Source organism: Pseudopodoces humilis, chromosome 4 (assembly GCF_049639895.1).
Source record: "Pseudopodoces humilis isolate 2021_Gansu_Grassland_sample_001 chromosome 4, ASM4963989v1, whole genome shotgun sequence".
Lineage (NCBI taxonomy): Eukaryota > Metazoa > Chordata > Aves > Passeriformes > Paridae > Pseudopodoces > Pseudopodoces humilis.
The window spans coordinates 683,159-707,099 of record NC_142203.1 but is presented as its reverse complement, the minus strand read 5'-3'; the positions used below and the strand labels follow the sequence as shown (position 1 = coordinate 707,099).

At 48.0% G+C, this 23,941-nt stretch overlaps 1 protein-coding gene across 5 annotated transcripts in view; it reads right to left on the bottom strand.

Annotated features, from left to right (window-relative positions):
* Positions 1 to 3,348, bottom strand: part of RASGRF2 (Ras protein specific guanine nucleotide releasing factor 2) — a 115,396-nt gene extending 112,048 nt beyond the window's left edge. For all 5 annotated transcript variants that reach the window (XM_088054377.1, XM_088054378.1, XM_088054380.1 and 2 more), the window contains exon 1: positions 3,033 to 3,348. In XM_088054377.1, the coding sequence (XP_087910503.1) occupies positions 3,033 to 3,317 (285 nt within the window). In that variant the 5' untranslated portion in view covers positions 3,318 to 3,348. The remainder of the gene's footprint in view (positions 1 to 3,032) is intronic.
* Between the last annotated feature and the right edge of the window lie 20,593 nt (positions 3,349 to 23,941).

Here is a 23,941-nt window from a genome sequence, read left to right as displayed (position 1 = left end):
GGTATTTACACGTCCTAATTTGCTGTTTTGAAACTCAGCGTCTTCCACAATGTTATTCTTTCAATAAATCCCTATCTTCTTTTTTTTTCTGGAATGTGAAATCAGAGTGTTCAGCAACACCTGCTTGGTGTTTACAAAAACTCCTCTAAAACCTGGGGGAGATCAAAACACTTGTCTTTAAAAACAAGAACTTCTCTGCAGATCACTTAGAATATGCAGCACACTCAGTTCAATCACGCATTTCCAGAGAATCTGTTGATTCACTCTTTAAGCAGTCATTATTAAAACGGGTTCTGTACTTTAAACAGATTTTTTTTTTTAAGCAAATATCCCTCTGAATGGAAAGAAACACACTATTATGTTAATGAAAAAGGCAAAACAAGCCTATTCTGCATTGGCAATTGTTTTTCAAGCCCTTAATGATGCAGGAGTAGAGCAAGTCTTGCGAAGGCATTTGGCATCTTCCACAGAATGGTGGCTCCTTGACACCCTCAGCAGGGCTGGAAAGTGTCACTGTGCAGCACCTGGGGTGGCTGGGGATGGACACCAAACCTGGGCAGGTCTGGTGGCCAAAGTTCTGTCCTGAGCAGGACAGCCCAGCCCGGCACTCATCCCACAGCTCTGACAATTTGCAGTTTCACCTGGCACATGACCTGACAAGCAATGCCCAAACAGCTGGAAACCGACATTGGAGGGATCTGCAAGTTAAGGAAAACAAAATCTATTTGTCCTACAAGCATTTTCCATAATCTTTATTACGTAACTTGGGGAAAATGCATTGCTTTTCCAAATACCCACTCAAGGTATGCTGATGAAGCTCTCTCATGTGGTTAATTCCTCTTTCTCTCCCTCATTTGTGTAACTCTATAGCACACATCACTCTAATGCCTAAGTTACTCAGGTAAATAAAACCCAGACTAAAGGAGATAACTTTTGTCTTTTCTCCCTCCTTTGGAGAAGAGAGATCTGGTTCTTCAAAATCTGCCACACAGCTTCTATCTTTTTTTTTTTTTTTTCACTCCTTTAATACATTTGTGTGGTGAGATCAAAGCAAATTAAATCTGTGCAGTATTTTTTCACTGCCAGGAGTTAGCATGTGCAATATCGACTTTTCATTATCATCTGATTAAAGTGAGTTTGCCTGCCTCTGCTAATAAACTGAAGGTTCATGGTTTATTGCTTTACACCTTTAAGTATATGAGCAGATCTTCTAAATGAAAAAGACTGCTTAATTTTCAAAATTTTTGTCCTTTTTTTGGCTTGCAATGGATCAGTTTTAGTCACTGAGGGAATTTCCTGTGCACCTTAGCAAAGACTTGTGCCTGTATGTGTATATACAAACAAGGGCACACTTTAATGAGTAAGCATCTGTAAAAGCTCCTAACACTCAAAAGCTTTGAATAAAGCTGGGGATCAAGCAAAAGGTGAACAGAAAAGAATATTTCCTGAAGATGTATCTTGAAAATTCAAACTAGCATCCCATAAAAAAAAAAAAAAAACAGCATTCTTCTGCCTCTTTAATAGCAGTCTGCTATTCTTGAAAACACCAACATAGTTGATGTCTGAAGCAGTAAAAGCTCAGCTTCCTGCCCTGTAATTATTACTAGATGTAATTACGAACAACTCATTTATCACTATAAAAGCACAACTTAAGGCTCCCAGAGAACAGACATGGAAGGGATTTGTTTTCAGGCAGTTCTCTAAGTCAAGCTGTAATTTAACAACACCGCTGATAAACAAGTGTAGTAAGCCAATGTAAAGCAGGCAGGGCAACATCCATGTTTAATACCATCTGGGGATCCTCCAGAACTCCATTTATAACGCTACAAAAACGTGCCTCAAAGCAATGAGCAAGAATTGGAGGGTGAATACGACACAACTACAGCCATCCCCGCTCCCCAAAGTTTGCTCGCTTAACCACGGAACATCCAGAGGCTGCCTGAACACACCAGGATTATTTACCCTGGGGGGGGAAAGCACAAATAGAAGACAAGGCTCTGAGCTCTCCTTGCGAAGTTAGCATCCCAGGAGCGCTCAGAGGTGTGCTGGGTTTCAGAGCAGGGCTTTGGTCCGTGTCACTTTGCCACAGGTGTGAGGAAACACCTGCAGCCAGCCCCAAGCCACGCTCCTCCAGCCGCCCAAAGTTCCCCAAACCAGCCTGCCGGGCCGCTCACGGGGGAGGGCAGCAGCTTTGAACTGCGCTGGAGCACATTTCAAACAAGGTCTGGAAGGGGGATGAGGCAACAGGAGGTGTGTGGTTGAGACAGCCGATCTCTATCCACTGTGCCGAGCAAGCACAGCGTCCTTCTCTCGCGGGTTATGTAATAGCCGGGAGTGTTTAACCACTCTCTGCTCTGACACAGGCATGTCAAACAGATCAGCAGCTCTGGGGAGGATCAGCTGCGGCAGGGGGGAAGTTTGGCACTTCAGGGGCCGTGGTCGGTGCCCCCTCCGGGCAGGGCATCCCCCAAAGCCTCCGGAGCCCGGGCAGGACCCGGCTCGGGCGGTGTGCCACCCTTTCTGTCTCAGGCACCTCGGCCTCGCTACACCAGCCTGGAGAGGAGCCTGTCCTCTCCCGTGGGATGTCTCGGGCAGCACAGCGGGGCTGGGGCAGCCGGGAGCGAGCGGGAGCCTGCTCTGCCCCCGGAGCACGGCTGGCAGAGGCGGCAGCCCCGGGGGAAGGGCTCGCTGGGTGCTCAGAGCGCTGCCCCGGCAGCTCGGCCCCGGACAGCCTCCCGTGTGACTTTGCTGAGAAATGCACGGCACAAGTGCTGGCATCGAGGCGACCGAACACCTGGAGTGTGAGATGCTACTCTCCGGGCTGAAACTCGGCGTGCTGTCACTGGGGGTGGAAACACAAGAGTCAGGGAGGGAGCAGGAGTCACCAGCGAGGACTCGGGAGCCGCCGCGCTGCCCGCGGCCCGGAGCCGCACACCGGCGGCGGGGCCGGGCTGGGGGCGGCCCCGGGGCTGCGAGGGGCGGCCCGAGGGCCCGGCTGTCCCTCCCGCTGCCCTCCACCCGCGGGGCGGTACCTGCTTGTCCAGCGCGGCATCCTTGGCGCTGCCCGCGGCGCATCCCTTGGGAGCGGGCACCCGCTCGCAGTTGCAGCCCTCCAGCATGTACATGCCGGCGGGGCGGGCGCTCTGCTCGCCCTCGAAGTAGAAGAGCACGTTTTGGTAGAGGGCGAACCACTTCTCGTGCCAGCGGTTGGTCTCCGCCGTCTTCTTGCTGAGGTAGCCGCGCTTGGTGCCCTCCTTGCGGGCCAGCAGCGCCAGGTACAGGGCGTGCCCCTCGTTGTACCGCACGCTCTTCTGCATCGTGCCCGGAGCCCGCGGCCGCGGCGCAGCCTCGCCGGGCGCTCTCGGAGCAATTCATGGGCTCCGGCACGCACCGACGGGGCGGGCCCGGCCCCGCGCCCCGCCCGGGTGCCCCCCGGCCCCCGCCCCGCCCCCCCCCGCGCCGCCCCCCCCCGCCCCAGCCACCGCCGCCGCCGGCGAGCGGCCCCCCGGCCGCTGACGTGGGGGATCAGCCGTAAATCCGCTTTGGAGAGCGATTTAAAGAGCAAAGTCGCCGCCGCCGCAGCGCCCGGGTCCCTGCCCCCCTCCCCCCTTCCCCCCCTACACGCATCCCCCCGCTCTCCATCCCCCCCTCCCCCCCTTCCTCCCTCCCCCCACCCTTGATCCCCCATGCCTCCATCTCCCCATCCCCCCGTCCATCCCTCCCTCCCTCTCCCCATCCCTCCATCTCCCCATCCCTCCTTCTCCCCATTCCCCCATCCCTCCTTCTCCCCATTCCCCCATCCCTCCATCCTCCCATCCCTCTGTCCCTCCGGTGCGGAGCGGGGTTCGGGCCGGGGATCCCGCGGGCAGCGCTGCCCGGGCCCGGCCGGGAGCCAAGGGGTGGTTTTGGGGCTGCCCCGTGCCCTCTCCATAGTTTCCACCTTTCCCATTCTTCGAGCGAAAATCTTGGAAAGCGGCAGGGCCGGGCGAGCCGGTAACTCCGCTCTCGAGCGGCGGCGAAGGAATTAAACCAAAAGGCAGGCGCGAAACCCAAACAAAACACCAGAAACCCGTCACTTTCACCCCGACATCCGCGCTGAATGAGGCGCGGGGAGCGCGGCTCGCAGTTGCCGAAAGGAAAAGCTGCCGGGAGCGGGGATGTGGCAGCAGGTGCGCTCCGGTTCCTGCCGTGCTACCCGCGCTCCTCAGCTGTAGCAGATAAACTTCGGCCAGGGAGCTGGCATCCGCAATTGTTTGGTAGGTAAAACATGCCAATATGGAAATTTCTACCAGCCACAGCACGCTGCGCCTTTAATTTAGCAGCTTAAACTTCGTCTTAGGGCTCTTTCAGGAAAAGCCTTGGAACTCCTTCATTTGAAAACGTATTTTGCATATGTAGCTTTCGCTCTCTTCTGGGTTTCGGTGTCTCATGAGTAAAAAAAGAAAAAAAAATAAAAAAGTGGAAGTTACAATATTCAGTATTGTCGTATAATGCACAAAATGAGTTAGAAAATATTTCCTGTGTGATCTGTGTCAGCACCTGTGGTTTTGCTGATTTCTTGCAGGAACCATAGGCCCATGCAGGGCTGCAGGGCTCTCATCTTGTCAACAGACAATTTTCTACTAGGAATAAAAGCAAACATACACAGAAATCTTGCTGGAGCTGGCTTCCTTTGCCTTGCATTTTCAGGTGGTGAAGCCCAGCGCACCATGGCCAGGGAAGGCCAGGCTTTGGGCAGGGTTGGGCAGAGTCTGGCTGGATGGAACGCGTGACAGGACTCGTGTCCATCCCTCCCAGACACTCACCTGCCCCTGCCGGTGCCTCCTTGCCTGGGCTCCTCGCAGACATGCTGAGTCAGTTCTGCCTCTGAAAGTCCATGGAATATCGTGTCTGGAAGCAAGAGGCAAGGCAGCCAAACCAGAGGGAGCAGCAAGCTGCCACTCAGAGCAGCGTGCAGACATTTGACGCTCAGAGAAGAGCCGGAGCTTTCCAGAACAAGCACGTCGTACATCATGAAGAAATCCTATAGCAAGAACCCATCTTTGCCAAGATAAAGCTGCAGGCTTTTGTCCCAGCTTACGTAATTTGTACTTTCATAAAGCTTTTGCATAAATCAGGAATGATCACACATCATCTGTTCCAGCAGGTCACCTGAGACACACAGAAAAAAAATAACGAAATTACTCTTGTAAAATTTTGAGAGGAGAGGAGAGGAGAGGAGAGGAGAGGAGAGGAGAGGAGAGGAGAGGAGAGGAGAGGAGAGGAGAGGAGAGGAGAGGAGAGGAGAGGAGAGGAGAGGAGAGGAGAGGAGAGGAGAGGAGAGGAGAGGAGAGGAGAGGAGAGGAGAGGAGAGGAGAGGAGAGGAGAGGAGAGGAGAGGAGAGGAGAGGAGAGGAGAGGAGAGGAGAGGAGAGGAGAGGAGAGGAGAGGAGAGGAGAGGAGAGGAGAGGAGAGGAGAGGAGAGGAGAGGAGAGGAGAGGAGAGGAGATGAGAGGAGAGGAGAGGAGAGGAGAGGAGAGGAAGGCCATCTATAGGAACTAAAAGGACTCTAATTTTCCTGTTCCCTACAGTGAATGTTGTTTGTGTAACCACCACTTTGTCCTTTATTGTTGAAGTATGATTTAGTTCTCTCCATTATATTATCTTTATTACTTATCACTGATTGTTCTTATACAAAGACAACCTACTTTTTCTTGCTTTAAATGTCTACAAGGTACATATGAATGTATCTACTATCTAATATGTCTAAATGTATCTATGTATCTGAATGTATCCCTATATCTATATTTTTTAATTTATATTTGTTTTAATTCTTCATGATCAACCTTAAAGAAGGGCTTGTTTGTGCTTTTTAAAAAAGGAATTCTAGGCCAAATTCATATGTATGAACACGATTGAGTTATATGTGCAAACAGATGTAAAGGAATCCGTGGATGTAATTTATGCCATAGGGCTCTGAGGAAAAGAACATACAGATAAGCACACTGTTTTACTTTATTGTATGTCCTAAGCCTCATTTTATTGTATTTTAATTCCAGAGGATTCATTTATAAAAACATATTCCCAAGTGTTGCCATGACTGGCTCCGAAGACCTTGCTGTAAAACCACAGTGGAAAGCTGTGGCCCTGTATCAGCAGAGAGAATTTGACCCAATTAGCCCACATTTAACCTGGAATTTCCTTTGGGGAAGTCACCCAGTGCAAGGTGTTCAAAGCAGGGAAAAGCATAGTGTTGTGTTCCACAGCCGTGGAATTGCTGAATCCGATACCCAGAAGTGGTCCTGGGAATCTGGGGGCAGGGCAGGGAGCTGTCAATCCTCTGGGCAACAGGAAAATCTAGTTTAGAAATTGTGTAAAATTCAGGCTTCTATTCCAGAAGACACTTTGGCAAAAGTGCTGTTCACGGAAAGGCAATAAAAACTGCTATTTATTAAATTTATAATTGTTATAAGCAATGGAGGAGAAGTTGTTATGCTACTTGTGTTTGTGTCTGGTTTTGTATATACGTGCTCTATGTTTTTATATGTTCATTTGTCACTAAATCAATATTTGCATTTTCATATCCAGGTAATGTATCAATTACAAAACAATTCAGTAAAGCTGCTGAAGAACTGCTGCCATAACTTATGGGGGAAAAAACCCAGTTTCACTAAGAATGCACCTCTGTGTCTCCTCTTGCAGATTGTTTGAGAAGCAGACCTGAACCAGTCTCCTCTCTCTGATTTTACTCATTTCTGCTGATCTAATTGTTTACTCTTTGAGGCACAGAATATAGCTTGGCTACTTGAAAGGTATTTGTAATATTCAGCTAAGATTCAATTACCTGATAAAGCAGGAGAATTTTGAAATACACACTATGCATCACTGCCATTCTAAGTCCTGAATATTTTGCAATCAGCTTTGTGTTTAATGCAGCTGATGATGTTCTTTGAGATTCACTGTTCCTTTTTTGTGGAGACATTTTTGGGGGTGATTTTCTTGTTAAATCAGTTTTATGTCATATACCACAGTGGTAGTTTGTTCCTGGTGGATTTACCTGGGGCTGCTGAGTGGTGTGAGAGAGGTGGTGGCACAGGTGTCCATGACATTCCCTCCCTCAGGAGTCTCAGGCCAGTTGTCACTGGGAGCTGAGACAACTGCAAATCACCTGTTATGCAGGTCAGAATATCATCATCATCATCATCATCATCATCATCATTTTTTATGATCACGCCTTAACCCCTTCGTGCAAAATGTTGCAAACCCACAGGGAAACCATCCAAGCCAGGAGCCACTTAGTCTGAGCACAAGATCAGAGCCCTAGAGGCAAGGATGAAGTAGAGGGACTACGTGCTGCCCTTTGTGGCAGGCAGCATCCCCAGGACACAGCTGGCATATTTGCTGCGGGTGTTTTGGGAGAAGAATAGCTAAATAAGGTTATGGAGCAACTTTTGAAAGAAACAGTTTGGTGTGTCTGCAGAGGTCATCGGTGAGTTCTTGCCTGTGGTCAAGGACAGCATGAGAAAATACAAAGGGCTGTTGAAAAGAAATGAGAAAAATAAATGCGTGGCAGAAGGTGTCTCACAGTGAGGCTGGAGAAAATCAAAAGCAGAAGAGGGAGAAAAAAAAAAAAAAAAAAAGAAAAGAGAAAAGCTGGAATCAAGGGACTCAATTAAACCAGATAAATAGCAGTAGCTAGGCGGGAGGCAAAGGCAAGGGGGCTGAGGCAGAATTCAGCCTGGCTGGCAGAGTGATGGCAATGAGAGCATGGTGGGCAGAGGGCAGAGGGAACAGGGTGAGCTGGGGGGCTGGAAGGGACAGAACCTTCCAGAAGGTGGGCGGGGAACCATGGAGAAAACAAAGCAGCGATGGCATGAGGGTCCTGGGGTGCTTGGTGTGGCTGGAGCAGGGGTGAAAAGCGCTGGAAATCTCCTGCTGAGGTGCTGGGGGTGAGAGCAGGACTCTGGAACAGGACAAGAGGAGACCAGCACTTGGGCGAAGTGAGGAGGCTCCCAGCAAACGAGAGAGAAAGAGGAGGGTCGTGTAGGGTCAGTGCAACACAGCACAGCAAGTGAAAGGATTAGGTCGAGGGTAATGCTGGGAAAGAAAGTGGCATTTGAAATGTGGAAATGGTGATAGTCCAAATCAGCACTGAAACCACGTGGGGAAGAAAAGACAGCAGCTTTTCTCCTTAAGCCTGTTTTCAGCTGGTTCCTTTTCAGCAAAGGTTTGCCAGCTGGGATTAAAAGGGAAGAGCCGGGATTCAGCTTGTTGACCAGACACGTTAATTAAAAGTTCCAGGACTATTTTATTTAATACAGATGCAACAAGCATTAGCTAAGCACTAAATGCAAAATGTAGTGACAGCAATGCTTCAAAACTTTCTTCACACAACTAAAAGTTTCATATGGAGACACACACTCACTTTGTGGAAACACGACTGTCAGAGCTCAGCCCTGACTTTTAAAGCTAGTAGAGATTATTCCCTTTTCCCCTGCTCTGGCAGCTGTGTAATGAGAATTTCACAGACCCTGTGATTAGTGTGGTGCCCTTAAGAAGGGTACTGTCCTCAAGCCCCCAAATTGCTGAAGCATGGAACTGTCTCGACCTTCTGGGGAGATATCTCGAATTAGTGCTCTCCGTGCTCCACGAGGCTTTGGCGTGTCCCGACACGGGTTTCATAATGTTCTCCAAATGTGAGTCGGGAGAGGCAGGGAGATGGCTGAGCTCCTGACAGCAAGGGGATCAGCAGACACCGGGCTCTGATTGCTCCCAGCTTCAGAAAGCCCTCGGTAACCGGAAAAACGACTTTAGAATTAAAAAGACATAATAGTGTAAAATTTCCTTTCTTTTTTCCTTCTTCCATGTGAACCGAGTATAAATGCAAATCACTCCTTGCTTATTCTGTCAAGATACTCTCACATACTGGCATGGAAATAGGAAAAATGTGTAAAATATTAAAGCACTCTAGTTTCTTGGGAAAAAGTAAGCCCCACAGATTGGAAGAAAGATACAGAGAGCGCAGCGGGTGCCATCTGGAATAAGTAAGTAACCCTGGGAAGAAATGGTGATGTTTACAAGGCCTGGTGCTGGTACAGAGAATTCTCTCCATCTGGCATGAAGCCTGCAAATAATCTGCCACAGGGGTGCATAATTCAATAGAAACAGGTTTGATAATCCACAAGTTGCGCTCCCTGTAGAAACCTTGAAAGAGACATTTAATGTCTCCTGCAGCTGAGCAGCTTCTCCCTGCACCCAGCCAGGAGGGCAGGCAGCCCCACAGACCATAAAAACGGGGTTTATGGCAAATGGGAGACACTGCTCTCTTGCCAGAAATCAAACATTGCAGAGCACCCCCATCCTCTCAGGGGGGTGTGGGAATTCAGAGACAATGCCTTCATAGCAGAGCACTGCTTTTATTCTTGGTAGGGATGCAATATACAGAAAATCACTTTAATGAATCTGTTCAAATGCAGCTGGGACTGTACAAATGCCTGGAGAAAATGTGTGTAACAGCAGGAAAAAATAATCCTAAAAGGCTGTAGGCAGAGCAGCCCTGACAACAGTGATCTGAGCCAATGTTTTCACCCCTCACATGCAGGCAAAGATGCACCAAACAAGTTCTTGTTAAGCAAGAGCAAAGAATTTGAGCTCAACGTCAGTCCCTGTTTATTTTGGGGATTTCTGGGCAGGTGGGAAGTGCACAGCAGGTGTCTGCAATTGCTGACCCACTGTTGATAATGTACATTCTTCCTGCTCCATATTTATGTTGTTCACATTCTCAGCTGAGAGGTTTCGTAGCTGCTTGGGAGGTGTGGGCTGTAATTTTCTGTGGGGGGGGGGGGGAAAGAAGAGGGAAAGAAGTGAAAAAAAAAGCTCTGAGAAACATATTTTAGAAAAAAAAATCAACAACATCCATCTGCAATTGTATCGACAACTAATAGAAAATTTGTAACTTCATCATTAGAATGCTTTCCTGGGGACAGGTATACTAATTGAACATCAAATGTATGCATATATATATATATATATATATATATATATATATATATGTGTGTGTGTGTGTGTTTTAACCACAATACAAAAATAAACATTTCTTGTACTTGTCACAAAGCCACTACTGCCACATGCTAAAATGAGCAAAGTCCTGAATCCATATCAAAGTACGCTTGGTCCTTTTAATGCAGAAATAGAGTTTATTTCACAAGTGGGTTCCCCCTGAATGCATAGTAAGGACATAAAATTAAAATAATTTTACCAGGAAATAGAAAAAAATAAAGTTTGTGTTCACCCCTTTGTTATTACGTTTGGTTTTAATTCTTGTGTTGATTCTATTGTTTCAAATGTTAACACAAGCCTTTCATTAAACACTAGTGATTGCAAGGGGTGCTGAAAATATATTTATTCCAATTTGACACCCTATTTGTACCAATAATCATCTTAGATTGCCAGCATCCAAGGATTTTGAGTGAGATTATTCCTTGTTTGAGTGGTGCTTTTTTTCACCAAAGAAAAAGGCGACATGAAAATGCTTCTCTTGACAATCTGTACCCTTCTATTTCCCACTCTGCTGTTTAATGGCTTTGGGGAAACAATTCTGAGTTTCTGACACGTGTAGATACACAGACCAGACACAGCTATTGCACAGTGGCTTTGTCAGATATTAAGAAAGGCTGATTAGATAATGAAGAGTAAGAAATACCTGGAGGTAACACATCCTATGGGCACGGGACCCCACGGCCCGGGAAAGGCAGAGATGTGCAGAAACCTCTAAGAAAAGTTCTCCACTACTCTGGGGAAGAAATGGATGAGGGCAATTGTGTTTTTCAACAATTTTCCCCATTCTGATGGAGAATACATCCTGGGTAGTTCTCCATGGCACCTGCAGGGCTCTCACCCTGGTGTAAAACAGCAATCTGTCACATCTGTGCATTGCCCACATTCCCTGGGGCAGGTCACAGCTGCCCTCATCAGCTCCCCATCCCCCTTTTCCCTTTGGTGTGCTCCTTTTTGGGTGCCCATCGGTCACTGAGGCGAGTCCTGAGGGTGGCTGAGGCTGCCCTGGCACGGCAGGGACGTTCTGCCCTGGCAGGGTTTGTCCCTGTCCCTGTGCTCTGCCCTGGGGCAGGGGGAAAGGGGAAGGGAAAGGGGAAGGGGAAGGGGAAGGGGAAGGGGAAGGGGAAGGAAAAGGAAAAGGAAAAGGAAAAGGAAAAGGAAAAGGAAAAGGAAAAGGAAAAGGAAAAGGAAAAGGAAAAGGAAAAGGAAAAGGAAAAGGAAAAGGAAAAGGAAAAGGAAAAGGAAAAGGAAAAGGAAAAGGAAAAGGAAAAGGGGCTTTCTGGGCACACACAGGGCAGTGGGATGGTTTTGGTCTCAGTTTGCTCTCAGCTCCTCAGGGCGCAGCCGGAGCAGCAGCCAGGGTCTGGGGTCTGTGCAGGATGGACGCCAGGGTTATCCCTCACAATCCCCCAGCCACAGGAAGGTTTCCAGTCTCTTTCCAGGAAAGCTTTTGGGGAGCTCCGAGTGGGGGAAGCGAGTGGCAGGAGTCGTGGCATGCAGTGCCCTCCAGGCACCCTCACATCCAGCAAGAGACAGCAACCAGGACAAATCCTGCCCCGACTTTTGAAATTCCCACTGCAGGAAGTGACTGGTTTATCCCTCTGTGGGTGCCTGGTGAGTGTGGGAACACCCACAGCATCCTCCTCTGGCCTGGGCTCAGGAAATGGGGAGAAACACCCCAACAGCCCTGGGGGATCCTCCAGGTGTGAACACAGGCTTTTCCCTGTGCTCTTGGCATCTCCTTGTCCCTGTGCCAGCCCCCCACCACAGTGACAGCACTTTGCCAGCCACAGAATGGTATTCCTAGGAGCAAAACCTCCCAGGCATCCTCCTGCTGGCTCGAAATGAATCCTGTGCAATTAATCCTACCTACAGACGTGCGAGAGCCTCAGGCTGCTCTCACAGCTGGACTCACTTTGTCCTGTTCACCCAGGGCTGCAGGAATACTTTATACCTGTGAAAAGTGATTGACTCACATCTGGATTTGTCACATAACACACAGATAGTTAGAGATGAAGGTTTTATTGTTTTCAGTGTTTCATAAAGGTTTTTTTTTGTTCTGTGCAGCCTGTCTTTTCCTCACAGCCGTTAAGAGATCTTAATTGCCTAAAATTAGAACCATCAGATATGACTAAAACTGAGTTATTACATAAAAATGGCTATGAAATATAGATGAAATATATATAATTTATATAAAAACTATTGTTCTGATTTCATTTCTCTGCACCATTTCTGTGCTCTGTTGTCTTGGGTTATTATTGCTCCAACTTGAGCTGAGCTCTGAGCTGTACCTTGTCAGCCTAACGGGGATGTACCCTGTGAATTATATAAGTCTATTAACATATATGCATCAGAATAGCTGTTAAAATTAGAAGTACAAGCACAACTGAGGAACAGTCAAGAAAAGGAGTTGGGTAAAGAAGTTTGGTAGAAAAAGCTGAAACGAAATTATGCTGGTTTCATTTGGATTTCTTAGTAATATTCACTTGCCATTCTCTCTTCTGCTTTCTTCCCAGATGGAGCAAGATGCTTCATAAAGAAAACAATCAGGAAAATAAAATCTCAAAGTGCTTGTTAATTCTGCTACTGATAAAACATGCTTTTCTCAGCTAATCTTCTTAATTAATCTAACAAAAGTACAGCTACACACTGATTTCCTGCAGTGCTCATCTGCCCAGATTAAAAATAATAATAATAATAAAAAAGAAGTAGTAGCAGAAGTATGAATCCATTTGCATTACAAACAAGAATTTATTCCCCAAACACATATTTCATTACAATCAATTATATTGGAAGTTTAGGCCAAACACAGCTTGTGGTTAAAGCAATCACACACTCAAAATGAAAACTACTTAGAAGGAAACAATTACGGCCTTGTGGCTGCGGTGTCACCATGCAGCCAGGTAAAGCTCGTGCTGAGGAGGTCCAGGCAGCAGTTTTATCCTTTATGTGGAGACACAGAAGACACACAACGACAAATTCACGTGCTACAAACACCAACACCCTCTGATAATTTTATACTTAGGCAGCTCCAAATGGTTTCTTCCCTCGTGACAAAAAAAAAGTTTAAAAAAATGTCACTTACACCCTGTAGGGTTTGAGGAAAGGTTTTGCAGGACGGCAGTCTTCCCTGACTGACATCACAGAGTGGCTGAAACCCGGGAATACAATGATGCAATCCTGTAAGATCCTGTTCTGCATGTGTAAAACCTCAGATAACTGGGAACAAGCCTGGAAGGGTCAGAGGAGCTCATCCCTCCTTCCTGGGGAGGGCAGCAGCAGCCTCTCCGCAGGCTCAGGGGTCTCCAAGGCTTCGGGTTCCCCTCCCCAGGTGCTCCACACCATCTCTGAAGGGATCAGCTCTCCTCACCTTTAGGAGTTTTGCCTTAACACACACCTGGGGTTTTCTTTCCTCAGCTCCGTGCCTGCTGCTGCCTCTCACTGCTCACAACTTTCCTGTGTCCCTCCTTCATCCTCCTCCCTGCAGCCCAAACCACTCTGCAGTGTTTCCTTGGCCCTGTCTCCAGGCAGCTCCACGTCACCTCATCCCTGCTGATGCCTTCAGCTTTGCCTTCCAGCGTTCCCAGGTTGTGCCCTGCCCTGGTGTGTGGCTCTGAACTCCACACAAAGTGACAGCAAGCTCTCCTCACAGCTCAGGCACACACAACAATCCTTTCCCAGCCCCACAACCAAGGGCAGCGCTGCAGCTTTGGGCCCAAAAAGCACAAACAGCCCCGAGCTGAGGAGAGCGAGCTGGGAGGATGGGACTGCATCCCCTGCAGCTGGAATTGCACGGTTCACCCCGAGGTGGGGATGGGTTTATTCCTCTAACCCTGCCCAGCCCCTGCCCCTGGAGCCTCTCAGGGCTCATCAGTGCCCCATCAGTGTCCTGCTGTCCCTGCTGTGGGGACCAGCCCTGCAGGAGCCTGCCCAGGAGGGGATGGGATGGATCTGGTGGGATCCTCCCCAGCTCCCAGCACCCCTTCCCAGGGCAGAACAGGCTCTTGGCTCAGCTGGTGATTGATGAGGAGCTCTGGGTCTGCAAACTGCCACCTAAAACAGATCAAAGGACAAGCTGTCCTCAAATTTTTGTTCAAATTAGGAGAAAACCTCCCAAAATCTCAGTTGCAGTGAGTGGGATCCCTGCCCACAGCAGGAGGTTGGAAATAGATGGCCTTTGAGGTCCCTTCCAACCCAAACCGTTCTGTCATTCCATGATTCAGTTCTGGGGACATGAAACTGTTTCTGGAGGGAATGAAATGCACTGTATGAAACCAAGCCTTGCATCAAGCACCCACAAAACATCCTGCCAAATACCAGTTTTAAAAACCTCAGTGAATCCAGATCACAAGACACACCTTGCACTCCTTTTTTCCAGGAGAAAGTCAGCATTTCTGAAACTCCATTTTAGTGCTTGTTTCTCATATAGGAATAGTCAAACTGTGAGAGGGTTTTTATACATGACCCTCCTTCCCCAATAATATTAAAGGTGACTCTGAACAGCAAGAAAAATCACTTTGTAGGTGTTTTAGATAATGACTCTTCCTTCAGGAACTATATTAATTTATTAACTGAATAAAATGCCTTCTTGGACATACAGAACAATGGGCAATGCATCCTACATCAAATTTGATAAACAGATGCAGAAGAAAACATTAAACTTATTTTTGTTCATCTGTTCATTTGGTTACCTGCCTGAGGAGGGAAGTGGAATTTGGGAAGGGTCCTCAGGCGCTGAAGAGCAGGAGGATGATGCCAGAATGGTTGTGCCAGCTCTTCTGCAAGGTTTCTGGCAGCAGAGGGGATGTGAAATGATCCCAGAGAACCAGTCTGGGGACAGGAGGGATGGGTCCGTGTGCTCGGTGCTGACACTGCTGACAGCTGGAAACTCCGTGGGAGGAGGGAGCAGGGAAAAGCAGCCACACTCTCCAGCAGCTCCTCTTCCTCATTCCTTGTGGGGAATTCCCTCAACACATCAGCAAGGTCGAATAACACCCAGAAGCCTGAGCAGCCCCTTGTGCCTGGGCTCCTCCTGCCTCCAGCACTTGTTCTGCTCCTGGGAATTGTGATTCACCCCAGCTCTGCTCCCTGTCCCCACTGCTGGGCTGCCCAGGTGGGGGAAAGGAAAAAATCACTACGGATGTGCTTTGTTCATGAAATAAGAAGAGACTTAGGCTGCCGTGCTAATGATTTCACACCACATGGACCCCAAGGAAACCTGGCAGGACTGAGGTGCCTCCAGAGCTCAGGGTACGCCCTGTCCCCAGGCCACAGCCTGCAATTTCAATTTGGGAAACTCTGAGGGAGGAAGTGTAGCTTGTACAACTTATCTGAACCTATTTCCCAACAATAACTATTGTTCACTCCAGCAGCTTGACATAATATAATTTGTTTTTGTGAAAAATAAATACAATTTGCAGGCCGTAACTGTAGTGAGACACACTGTGATTTTATTAGCAACAGTAGATGGATTTTTTTCATTGTTTCTGAAAGAAATCAACATGATTCTGTTTGCAGAATGCATTAAAAACTCATCCTGAAACCCTTGAGATGGTATTGCATTGGTTGGTTTCAGTTCTTAACAACTTTAGCTGAGTTATGAGAAGCTATGGCTTCCATATGCTGAAAAGAAATGTTAATATCCCCTTATTTTCTGTGAAGGAGCACACACACACACACCCCATGATTCAGGAAAAGATTCTGCTTTGAAACCAGGAGGAACAAGGTTGTTTTTTTCACTTGTGTTTATACTAAATCTCTGTGTCGTTTGTTGAAGTAATCCATCTGTGAATCCTCTGGGCAAGTCAAACAAGCTGATTTGTTAATTGAGAAAATGTAGTTTTGGTGTCTGAAAACCTGGGAAACAAAGCTATGCAAAAGTAAAAATCCAGAAAAGTGGGGGGAAAAAAAAGTCAACATATACTCTCGCAGGAGAACTCTCACGGTGTTGTGAAATTTATTTTCATCTTTCATTGCTACAGAAATTTCCCTCCATGAGTGCTGCAGATATTTACACTGAACTCCATCTCACTACCTCTGCCCAGCTTCCAGCCCTCCTCCCCATTATTCAGTGTTTCCCTCATTACTGATTTTATCTGTGCCTTTGATTCACAAATACAGTTCTGCAGGAAAAGCAGCGTGCTTTTCAAAAATCACAACCCAGACCTGAATCACTTTCCTTTTCTGCTGCAAAAGCACCCACTCACATGCTGGTAAGAATTACCCAGACCTCAGAGGCTTCTGCAGAGCCCCCCACAGCCCCTGCCCATGGAACCAGCTGGTTCTGGGTCCTTTCCAGCCCAAAGCAGCCTGCCACTCCCAGCCTCCTTGTTTGGGAAGGTGCTTCTGTATCAGCCTGGGTTTTTAACTTCCAGGGCCTGACCTGGGCAGGTGTTGGTGGTCCCTGATCAGCCTTTTCTCCATGAGCTTTTCCTGGTTTACACCTTCCACAACCGGTGATTAAGGGGAGGGCAGCTGAGAACTGATGCCATTAATATTGCCTTGAGAAGCTGCTTTCTGCCCTGGCCACTCCCTGAACACAGAGAACTGACTTCATTCCCCAAAATGCAAAAAAAAAATGACGTTTTTTTAAGGTGTGGGAGCAGAGCCAGGCTTTATCTCATTCATACCTGTAACAGCATGAACAACAGGCTCTCAAGATGGCTAAGAAAAAACAAATGATACTCCTAATTATGCAAATTAGAAGCCGAAGGAGCTGTCCCTTATGCTGTGTGCAAACAGCAGCACCTTTTTCCTCGTGTAAAGCCGTGAGACAGGAGCTCCTGGTTAACCTCTCTGCAGCAGAGCTGTGCAGCAGCCCTGAGGCAGCACTCAGCACTCCTGTGTCCCCAGCCCTGCAGGATCCAGGAATGTCCTGGTCCCTCCCGGCGCCAGCACCACCTGGCCTTGCCACTCCTATAAATACATATTATAATATTGGCTTTTCACAAGGATTCAGGTGAATGCTGTATGGATCACGTTCCAATGGCTTTGCTGTAACAGTCGATAGAGGATGTTTGAACTGTCTGCTCAGTTGGGATAACTCCAGTGAACAGATGATGGGGACCCTGCTGCTATCAACACTCAGCGGCTGTGGAAAGAAGGAGCCAAGGCCCAAATTCAAAGGTGAGAAGAAGAGGATTAAAACCACAAGCCAAGACACAGGCATGCTCTAAAAAGGCTGACCCAAGGAGTGGCCATGCTAAACAGTTCCTGGGAAATGTAAAGTAGTTAATGGAAAAGTTTGAATATGCATCAGGTCTATGAATGTGCATCAGGTGATGCAATAGAAATGGGATATAAAGGGTGTTTCCAAAACACCAGGGGTGCTCTTGGCAGAGGGCCAAGCACCCGGCCCTTTTAACCCTTTGCTTTATTTATACATATATATAACATATATATATAACCCTGTCTTTGTCTCCTATTGTCTTTTTTATTAAACCTTTCAAAATTCACCAGGAGTGTGAACGTTGTTTTTCGCACCACGAGCTCTCCAGGAGGCAAAGCACGGAGTGGGAGCCCTTGGGCAGGATGGTGGCGAGTCCTGACTGCCTGCAGGTCAGTGATCCAGAGCAGGTGTCCCAGCTGTCACCTGGGGAGATGCTCCAGCAGGAACAGAGGAACCTGTCCCACCTCACATCCTCAGGATACAGCTGGCTCCCAGCCTCGCTCCCTCCAGGTTTTCCTCCACATTCTCTTGTCCGTTTTCACACTTTGCTCTCACCACAAAATTACTGACAGGAAAATGTATCCACAAACACCAGAGGTTTATGTCCAGAAAGGAGACAGAGGAGTCCTTTTACTTTATTCAAATAAAGGGAGAGGCCATGGGCCATTCCCCTGGGGTCTCTCACATTTATTGGAGGACACAGCCTCCTTTTTATCCGAATTTCCCAGCCACGTCCCTGTCTCTTTCCCCATTAGCTGAAATACCTGAGAGGTCCAGACTCCCCGGAGTGCCTGATACCTAAGATTCCCCTCTAATGTATAACCCTCCCTCTCCATTTTTAATTCTTATGGAATTTATGGTGTTTCCCCACTGTCTCTTCCATCTTTCAATATTCAATTTAATTTATCAGCAAACCTACAGTTTGTTTGTAAAGGCAAGTATCTCTTTCCATTCACCAATCAGTGGAATCCATCCCATTGTTTCTTTTACCTCTCAGAGTTAGTTTTATCTACCAGCAGACCCACAGCTTGTTTCTAAAGACAAATCCATCATTCCTGTTATTACTCAGCACAAAAATTGCCACATAGGATGGACTCTTGTCCAAGCCCCTGCACCATAGGGATGATCCTGGTCCAGCAGCAAAAACAGCCTGAAAGAAGGATTTGGGAGTTCCCTGTGCCAGCCACGGCTTGGCACAGCCCCAGTGCCTCTGAGTGGCGCAGTCCTCAGAACCAACCAGAAATAAGTTCCAAAAAAAGAGAGAAAAGGCAGGATCCAAAGGCAGGGAGTAAGACCTGAAGTTCCTGCTAACATGCCACAAGCCATTCCCCACCTGTGCGTGGTCTGGGGGCAGAACAACCTTTGGAAGCAGCTGTTGGGAACCTGGGCTGTCAGACTGACACAGTGCGCTTGCACCTGCTGGCAGAGGAAGAGTTTTACTGTGGAGAAGGGAACTTAAAGGCAGGAAAGAGGCTGAAAGAAGAATTGTTCAGCCTGGAGAAGTTCCAGGGACCTCCTGGCACAGGGTGCCCAGAGCAGCTGGGGCTGCCCCTGGATCCCTGGCAGTGCCCAAGGCCAGGCTGGACATTGGGGCTGGGAGCTCCTGGGACACTGGGAGCTGGCCCTGCCGTGCCTGGGGTGGGAATGGAGGGATTTAGGGCTCCTGAATTTAGGGCTCCTTCCAAGCCAGACCCTTCTGGGATTTTGAGTCCAAGAGCACACACCCAAGGGCCGAAGGGCATGTTTGGACATTTTCTCCTGTGTCTTGCTCTGTGTGCAGAGGGCATTTTTGGCCTAAAACTTGTGTTTTGGCATAGGAATCGTGTCCTGCTTTTTACCATTCAGCATATGAGAAGTGGTGTGGAGAAATGAGCCAGGCAACAAGTGTTTGGTGTGAGGTGTTTCCTGCAGGCTGGCTCTTGGCTGGAGCAGTGGCTGACCCCTTTCCACACACACCACGAGCTGCAGGACTGCCTCTGTCCTCATCAGGAGGAACATCCCAGACCCCAAACCCTGCCCTGCCCCTGGATCAGACCTGCCCTGGCTGAGCTGGATGAGCAGCCAGGAGCAATCCCCAGAGCAGAATCTGGATTCCTGGTGGCAAACCCCAGCTGAGGGCTGGGCGCCGTGGGTACTGCTGCTGCTCACAGGATTGTTAAAATACTCATTCTGCAGAGAGATTCACCTTGACAAGACTGCACAAATATAAAACTGATGCCGGTGCTATCCAAACAATGTCTGCTCATAAAGGACATGACTGACAGACTGTTGCCTCCTATTTGTGTGTGAGGTGAAGGTTTCTGCCAAGTTAACTGCTGCAGTGCGTAAACAACCCTCAGCTGAGGGCTGCATATATTAGTTTTGTATTTTCAACAAGGGTTGTAATGAACTGCCCTCTTGAAACTTGTGCATAGCATATCAGCTGGCCTTCCATTCAGGATAAAAAAAATGATTTAAAAAAATCCTTGAACTACATTTTGTTTACAGCACAATATGAATTCCTGGTGAATGTGGGGAAGAGAGAAAAAAAAAAGCCTTGGTAAGAATGAAAATAGACAAGCTGCCGCTCAGAGAGATTTGCTGTTGGTAGATTACGCTTGGGTAAGAGGCTCAGGTACAATCAGCCACTGGAAGCTAAAACATCCAGGCAGATGCTAGCTGCATCTTCCCAGATGAGGCTGAGAATCAGTCCCAGAATAGTTTAGGGTGAAGGGACCCTAAAGCCCTTTCACCTCCTGCCATGGCAGGGACACCTCCCACTGTCCCAGGCTGCTCCAAGCCCCATCCAGCCTGGCCTGGGACATTTCCAGGGGTCCAACCCAACAGGAATTTTTAAATGGCTGCCTTAGAAAGGCTCTAACTCGGCCAGGACAATGTCTGCTCACAATAATCTCTCCTGGCAGGTGTGAGCCCAGCCTCCAGGTGTGTGTGTGTGTGAACAACCACCGACCCACACAAACCTCTGTTCCCTCACAGCAGAGCACACCTCGGGGAGGACTTGTGACAGCAGCCCACCCACCACAGGCAGAGCGGAGCAGGGATGTGTGGAGAGGCTCCAGGGGCAGGGGCTGGGCAGGGTTAGAGGAATAAAGCAGGGATCCATTAAAAGCCCTTCCAAGGATGCACCTTGGGCACTGCAGGAGCCCGGCCCTGGCTCCAGCCAGGATGGCTCAGGAGTTTCACCCTTGGATCACTTTGGTCCATCCCCACCTCGGGGTGAACCGTGCAATTCCAGCTGCAGGGGATGCAGTCCCATCCTCCCAGCTCGCTCTCCTCAGCTCGGGGCTGTTTGTGCTTTTTGGGCCCAAAGCTGCAGCGCTGCCCTTGGTTGTGGGGCTGGGAAAGGATTGTTGTGTGTGCCTGAGCTGTGAGGAGAGCTTGCTGTCACTTTGTGTGGAGTTCAGAGTCACACACCAGGGCAGGGCACAACCTGGGAACACTGGAAGGCAAAGCTGAAGGCACCAGTTGTGATCACATCCCTCCCTTGCCCACAGGGCACAGAGCAGGGATGGCTCAGGGCACTTCCCAGGGCAGGGACAGCACCAGGGCTGTCACCCTTGGCACCCCTGGGGGACAGCAGGGTCAGAGCATGAAAGGCTGGAAATGCCCAGCCCCATCTGTGGGGCAGAGATCTCAGAGCTGCAACACAAAGTCCAGTTCTCATGGCTTTGGGGTGTACCAGCTGAAAATGTTCTATTGTTCATAAACGTGATTCCACCCTCGGTTCACTTAGGATGGCGTTTCATTTTGGAGAATCTCTTCCAACCTTACAAAACTGTAAATTCCAAATCACTTGGGTCTGACTACCCAAGTATGAATTTCTTTATAAGTGTAACATGGCGTGGAGCTCAAAAGGTGTGTGCACCAAGTACAGCCCTTGGATGCTGAATAAAGAGCAGGGTCAGGCAACAAAAAGTGCACTTTTCAGTGCGGTTCTGTCCATAACTTTCTTTCCAATACCTTGTAAACCTTAAAGAAAGCACTCACAGGAACACACTGTCTAGCTCATAACCTGTGTATAACAAGACCACTTCAGCACTGGTGCAGGATTTGCTCTTGCAAATAATTTGTCTGCACTCCCTGTTGGGAGCACCATAAACCATTCTGACACTCCTGCCTCGTGCTGCCAGCAAAGGAAAGGTTGTGTTGCCTCGGGTCCTGTCAGAAGCTTCATTTCCTCACTTGCAAACCCAGCCCAAATGCTGTGCCCAGCTCTGGCAGTGCCTGGCAGGGCAGCTGTCAGCGACGCAGAAAGAAAACGGCACAGGGGAGAAAAGGGAAGGTTTTAAATCTGTGACGGTGACCACAGAGATCTGCTGAGCTCAGGGAGACTCACACACAGCACTGGACACTTGCTGTGAACTTGTCTCAACTTTGGGGACCTAAACCTGAGAGAGCAAGAGAGACTGAGATTAGAAAATATGCCAGCTATTCCTCTATTGCAATGCTGTGGTGACCAGCAGAGCACTAAGGGATTGGTGTGCAAAGGTGGGAAAGAGTCAAAATGCTTCTCCTTGTTCTCCTACCTACAGTTCAAAAACACAGAAGACAGAAATTACTAAATGTGAAACGTGAAAACAGCTGTACAGATGATGTCAGCTGAGATTTGGTGAAACACAAGGGAAATAAATAACAGTGACTTCTAACCCAGAGCCCAGACAGCCCTTGCTGAAGTCCCTGGGAACATGTTTAATGGACACTGAAGATTCAGCTCCTGATGAATTTAAATTTAAATCCTTTAAATTACAGGACCTAGGGCTTTTATTTAAAAAAAAAAAAATTCTGTTGAGCAGCCTCCCTCATCAGAAGAAAGAAAAGGCCAACAGTAGATGAGATGGTTGTAGCACACACCACTGGATGTGAAGAACAGAAAAAGAAACATGGTCTAACAGTTAAAAAGGGGAGGAAAGGTAGATCGTAAAGAAATCAGGTGGAGATTTTTTGTCTCACTGCTGGGGAAAAGGGAGGAAGGAAAGCTGCAGCTTCTCAGTCTGATGGCTTGTGGGACAGACCAAAGGTATCATCAGCCACAGATCCCTTCTAAGCCTTAATTGCTTCTCAAAAAAATGTGTCAAAAGGCTTACACAGATTTGGTTTGCAGTTTAATTAAAGGATTAGCGAAGTTTTCCTTTCCTATGTGGGAGCTATTAGAACAGGAACTCGCCTGGAAGACCACTCATTTAACATAGCTACTTAATTGCATTAATAAAACCTTTGCTTAGGCAAAGTATTGCAAATGGAGCTGGTATTTCACTTTATGCAGGAACACTTTCCAGTGAGGTGAGGTGGGCATGGAACACAAACCCAGGCAGCAGCTGGGGGGAGCAGGGTGCTGCCTGCCTGCCGTGTGACAGCCTCAGCACTGAGGATGTTCTTGGGAGGGCTCGGGGCACCTTGGTGTTCTGCACTTTGCATTATTAAAACTTAATTATTTTGAGACCAGTTTGGGGGGTGGGGGGGGGGGGAAATCCAATCTACAAGCTGCATCACTCCCTGGCGATGCACTTTGTGGGCAGGCTGGCTTAAACCAGGCCAAAAACGCTGTTTTCTGGCGTTGTGCTGAATGAGACCCCGCTCCCCTCCTCCTGCTCCCCCAGGGCTGGAGCTCCGGGGCTGTCCCAGCCCGGTGGTGCTGTCCCAGCCCAGGGGACAGCAGCAGCCTGTGTCCCACCTGTGGCTGTGTCCCCGGGCTGGGTGAGCCCTGCCCTGTCCCCAGCCCCTGCTCCCAGGAGCTGTACAGGTGTGCTCCCCCAGGCTGGGGATGTTCGGAATGCCCCCAGACTCAATTCCCAAAGAGGAATAATTCCATACCTAGGCACAGGGACAGGCTCAGCACTCTGCTGAAACTTTCATTTAGTGTTACGTAAGAGTGAGATAATTATATCTAGAAATCTTCATGGCACGCTCTTGAGTTTTAACTCACCCTAGATGGTGGGATTATTACAATTCAGAGAACCCAACACTGATTTCTACTTCCTAATTGCTGATTATGCATTTGAAAGTTGCTGTGTGTTGTGTTTTCCAGCCCCTTCTTTCCCGAGATTTCTCCTCCTTCCTACAGCACATTGCAAGGCCCTAGAAACTGACTGCTTAAAAAATAAAAATAAAAGGTTAAAAATTCCATTAACATCAGAAGTATTTTTCATTATTGTTACTAGGGGCAGCCACGAGTATTTTAAATAAAACAACCTTTTAGCACCTGAAAAAACACTTTTACTTACTCTCAAGGAAACATCTGGAAGGAGGGCAATAAAAAAATTACAGATTCCTTGCAAGCGTGAAAGAACATAAATATTTGAAAACTATAAACATCTTAAGTCTCTCTCTCCAGCTCACTTATGGCTGAACCAGTCCAGTTCCAGACAGAAACTCACAGTGAACAGCCTGGCCTGGAAGGACTTGCACCTCAAATCAAGGTGATTGTTTCAGAAATTGCTAAAGATTTTTAGGAAGTTAAGAAAATATAATTTGCTCTCTACTTGTTCCTAAGTCTAGGCACGGGAAAAATCTAGAATGTAATTAAGGAAGCCCCACTTCTCTCTGTGCAAGGCAATCCACCAAACCTTTATTTCCATACAAAACATGAATTTATATCAGAACTACTAGCATAGTTTTATTGAAAAAAATTAACTAAACTAGCAGAATTTTCACATAGAGTACAAATATCTGGGTAATTTACTTTCAGGTACCTATCAATACCAAACATTAATTTCATTGCAGGAATAGCGCTTTTTGCTAT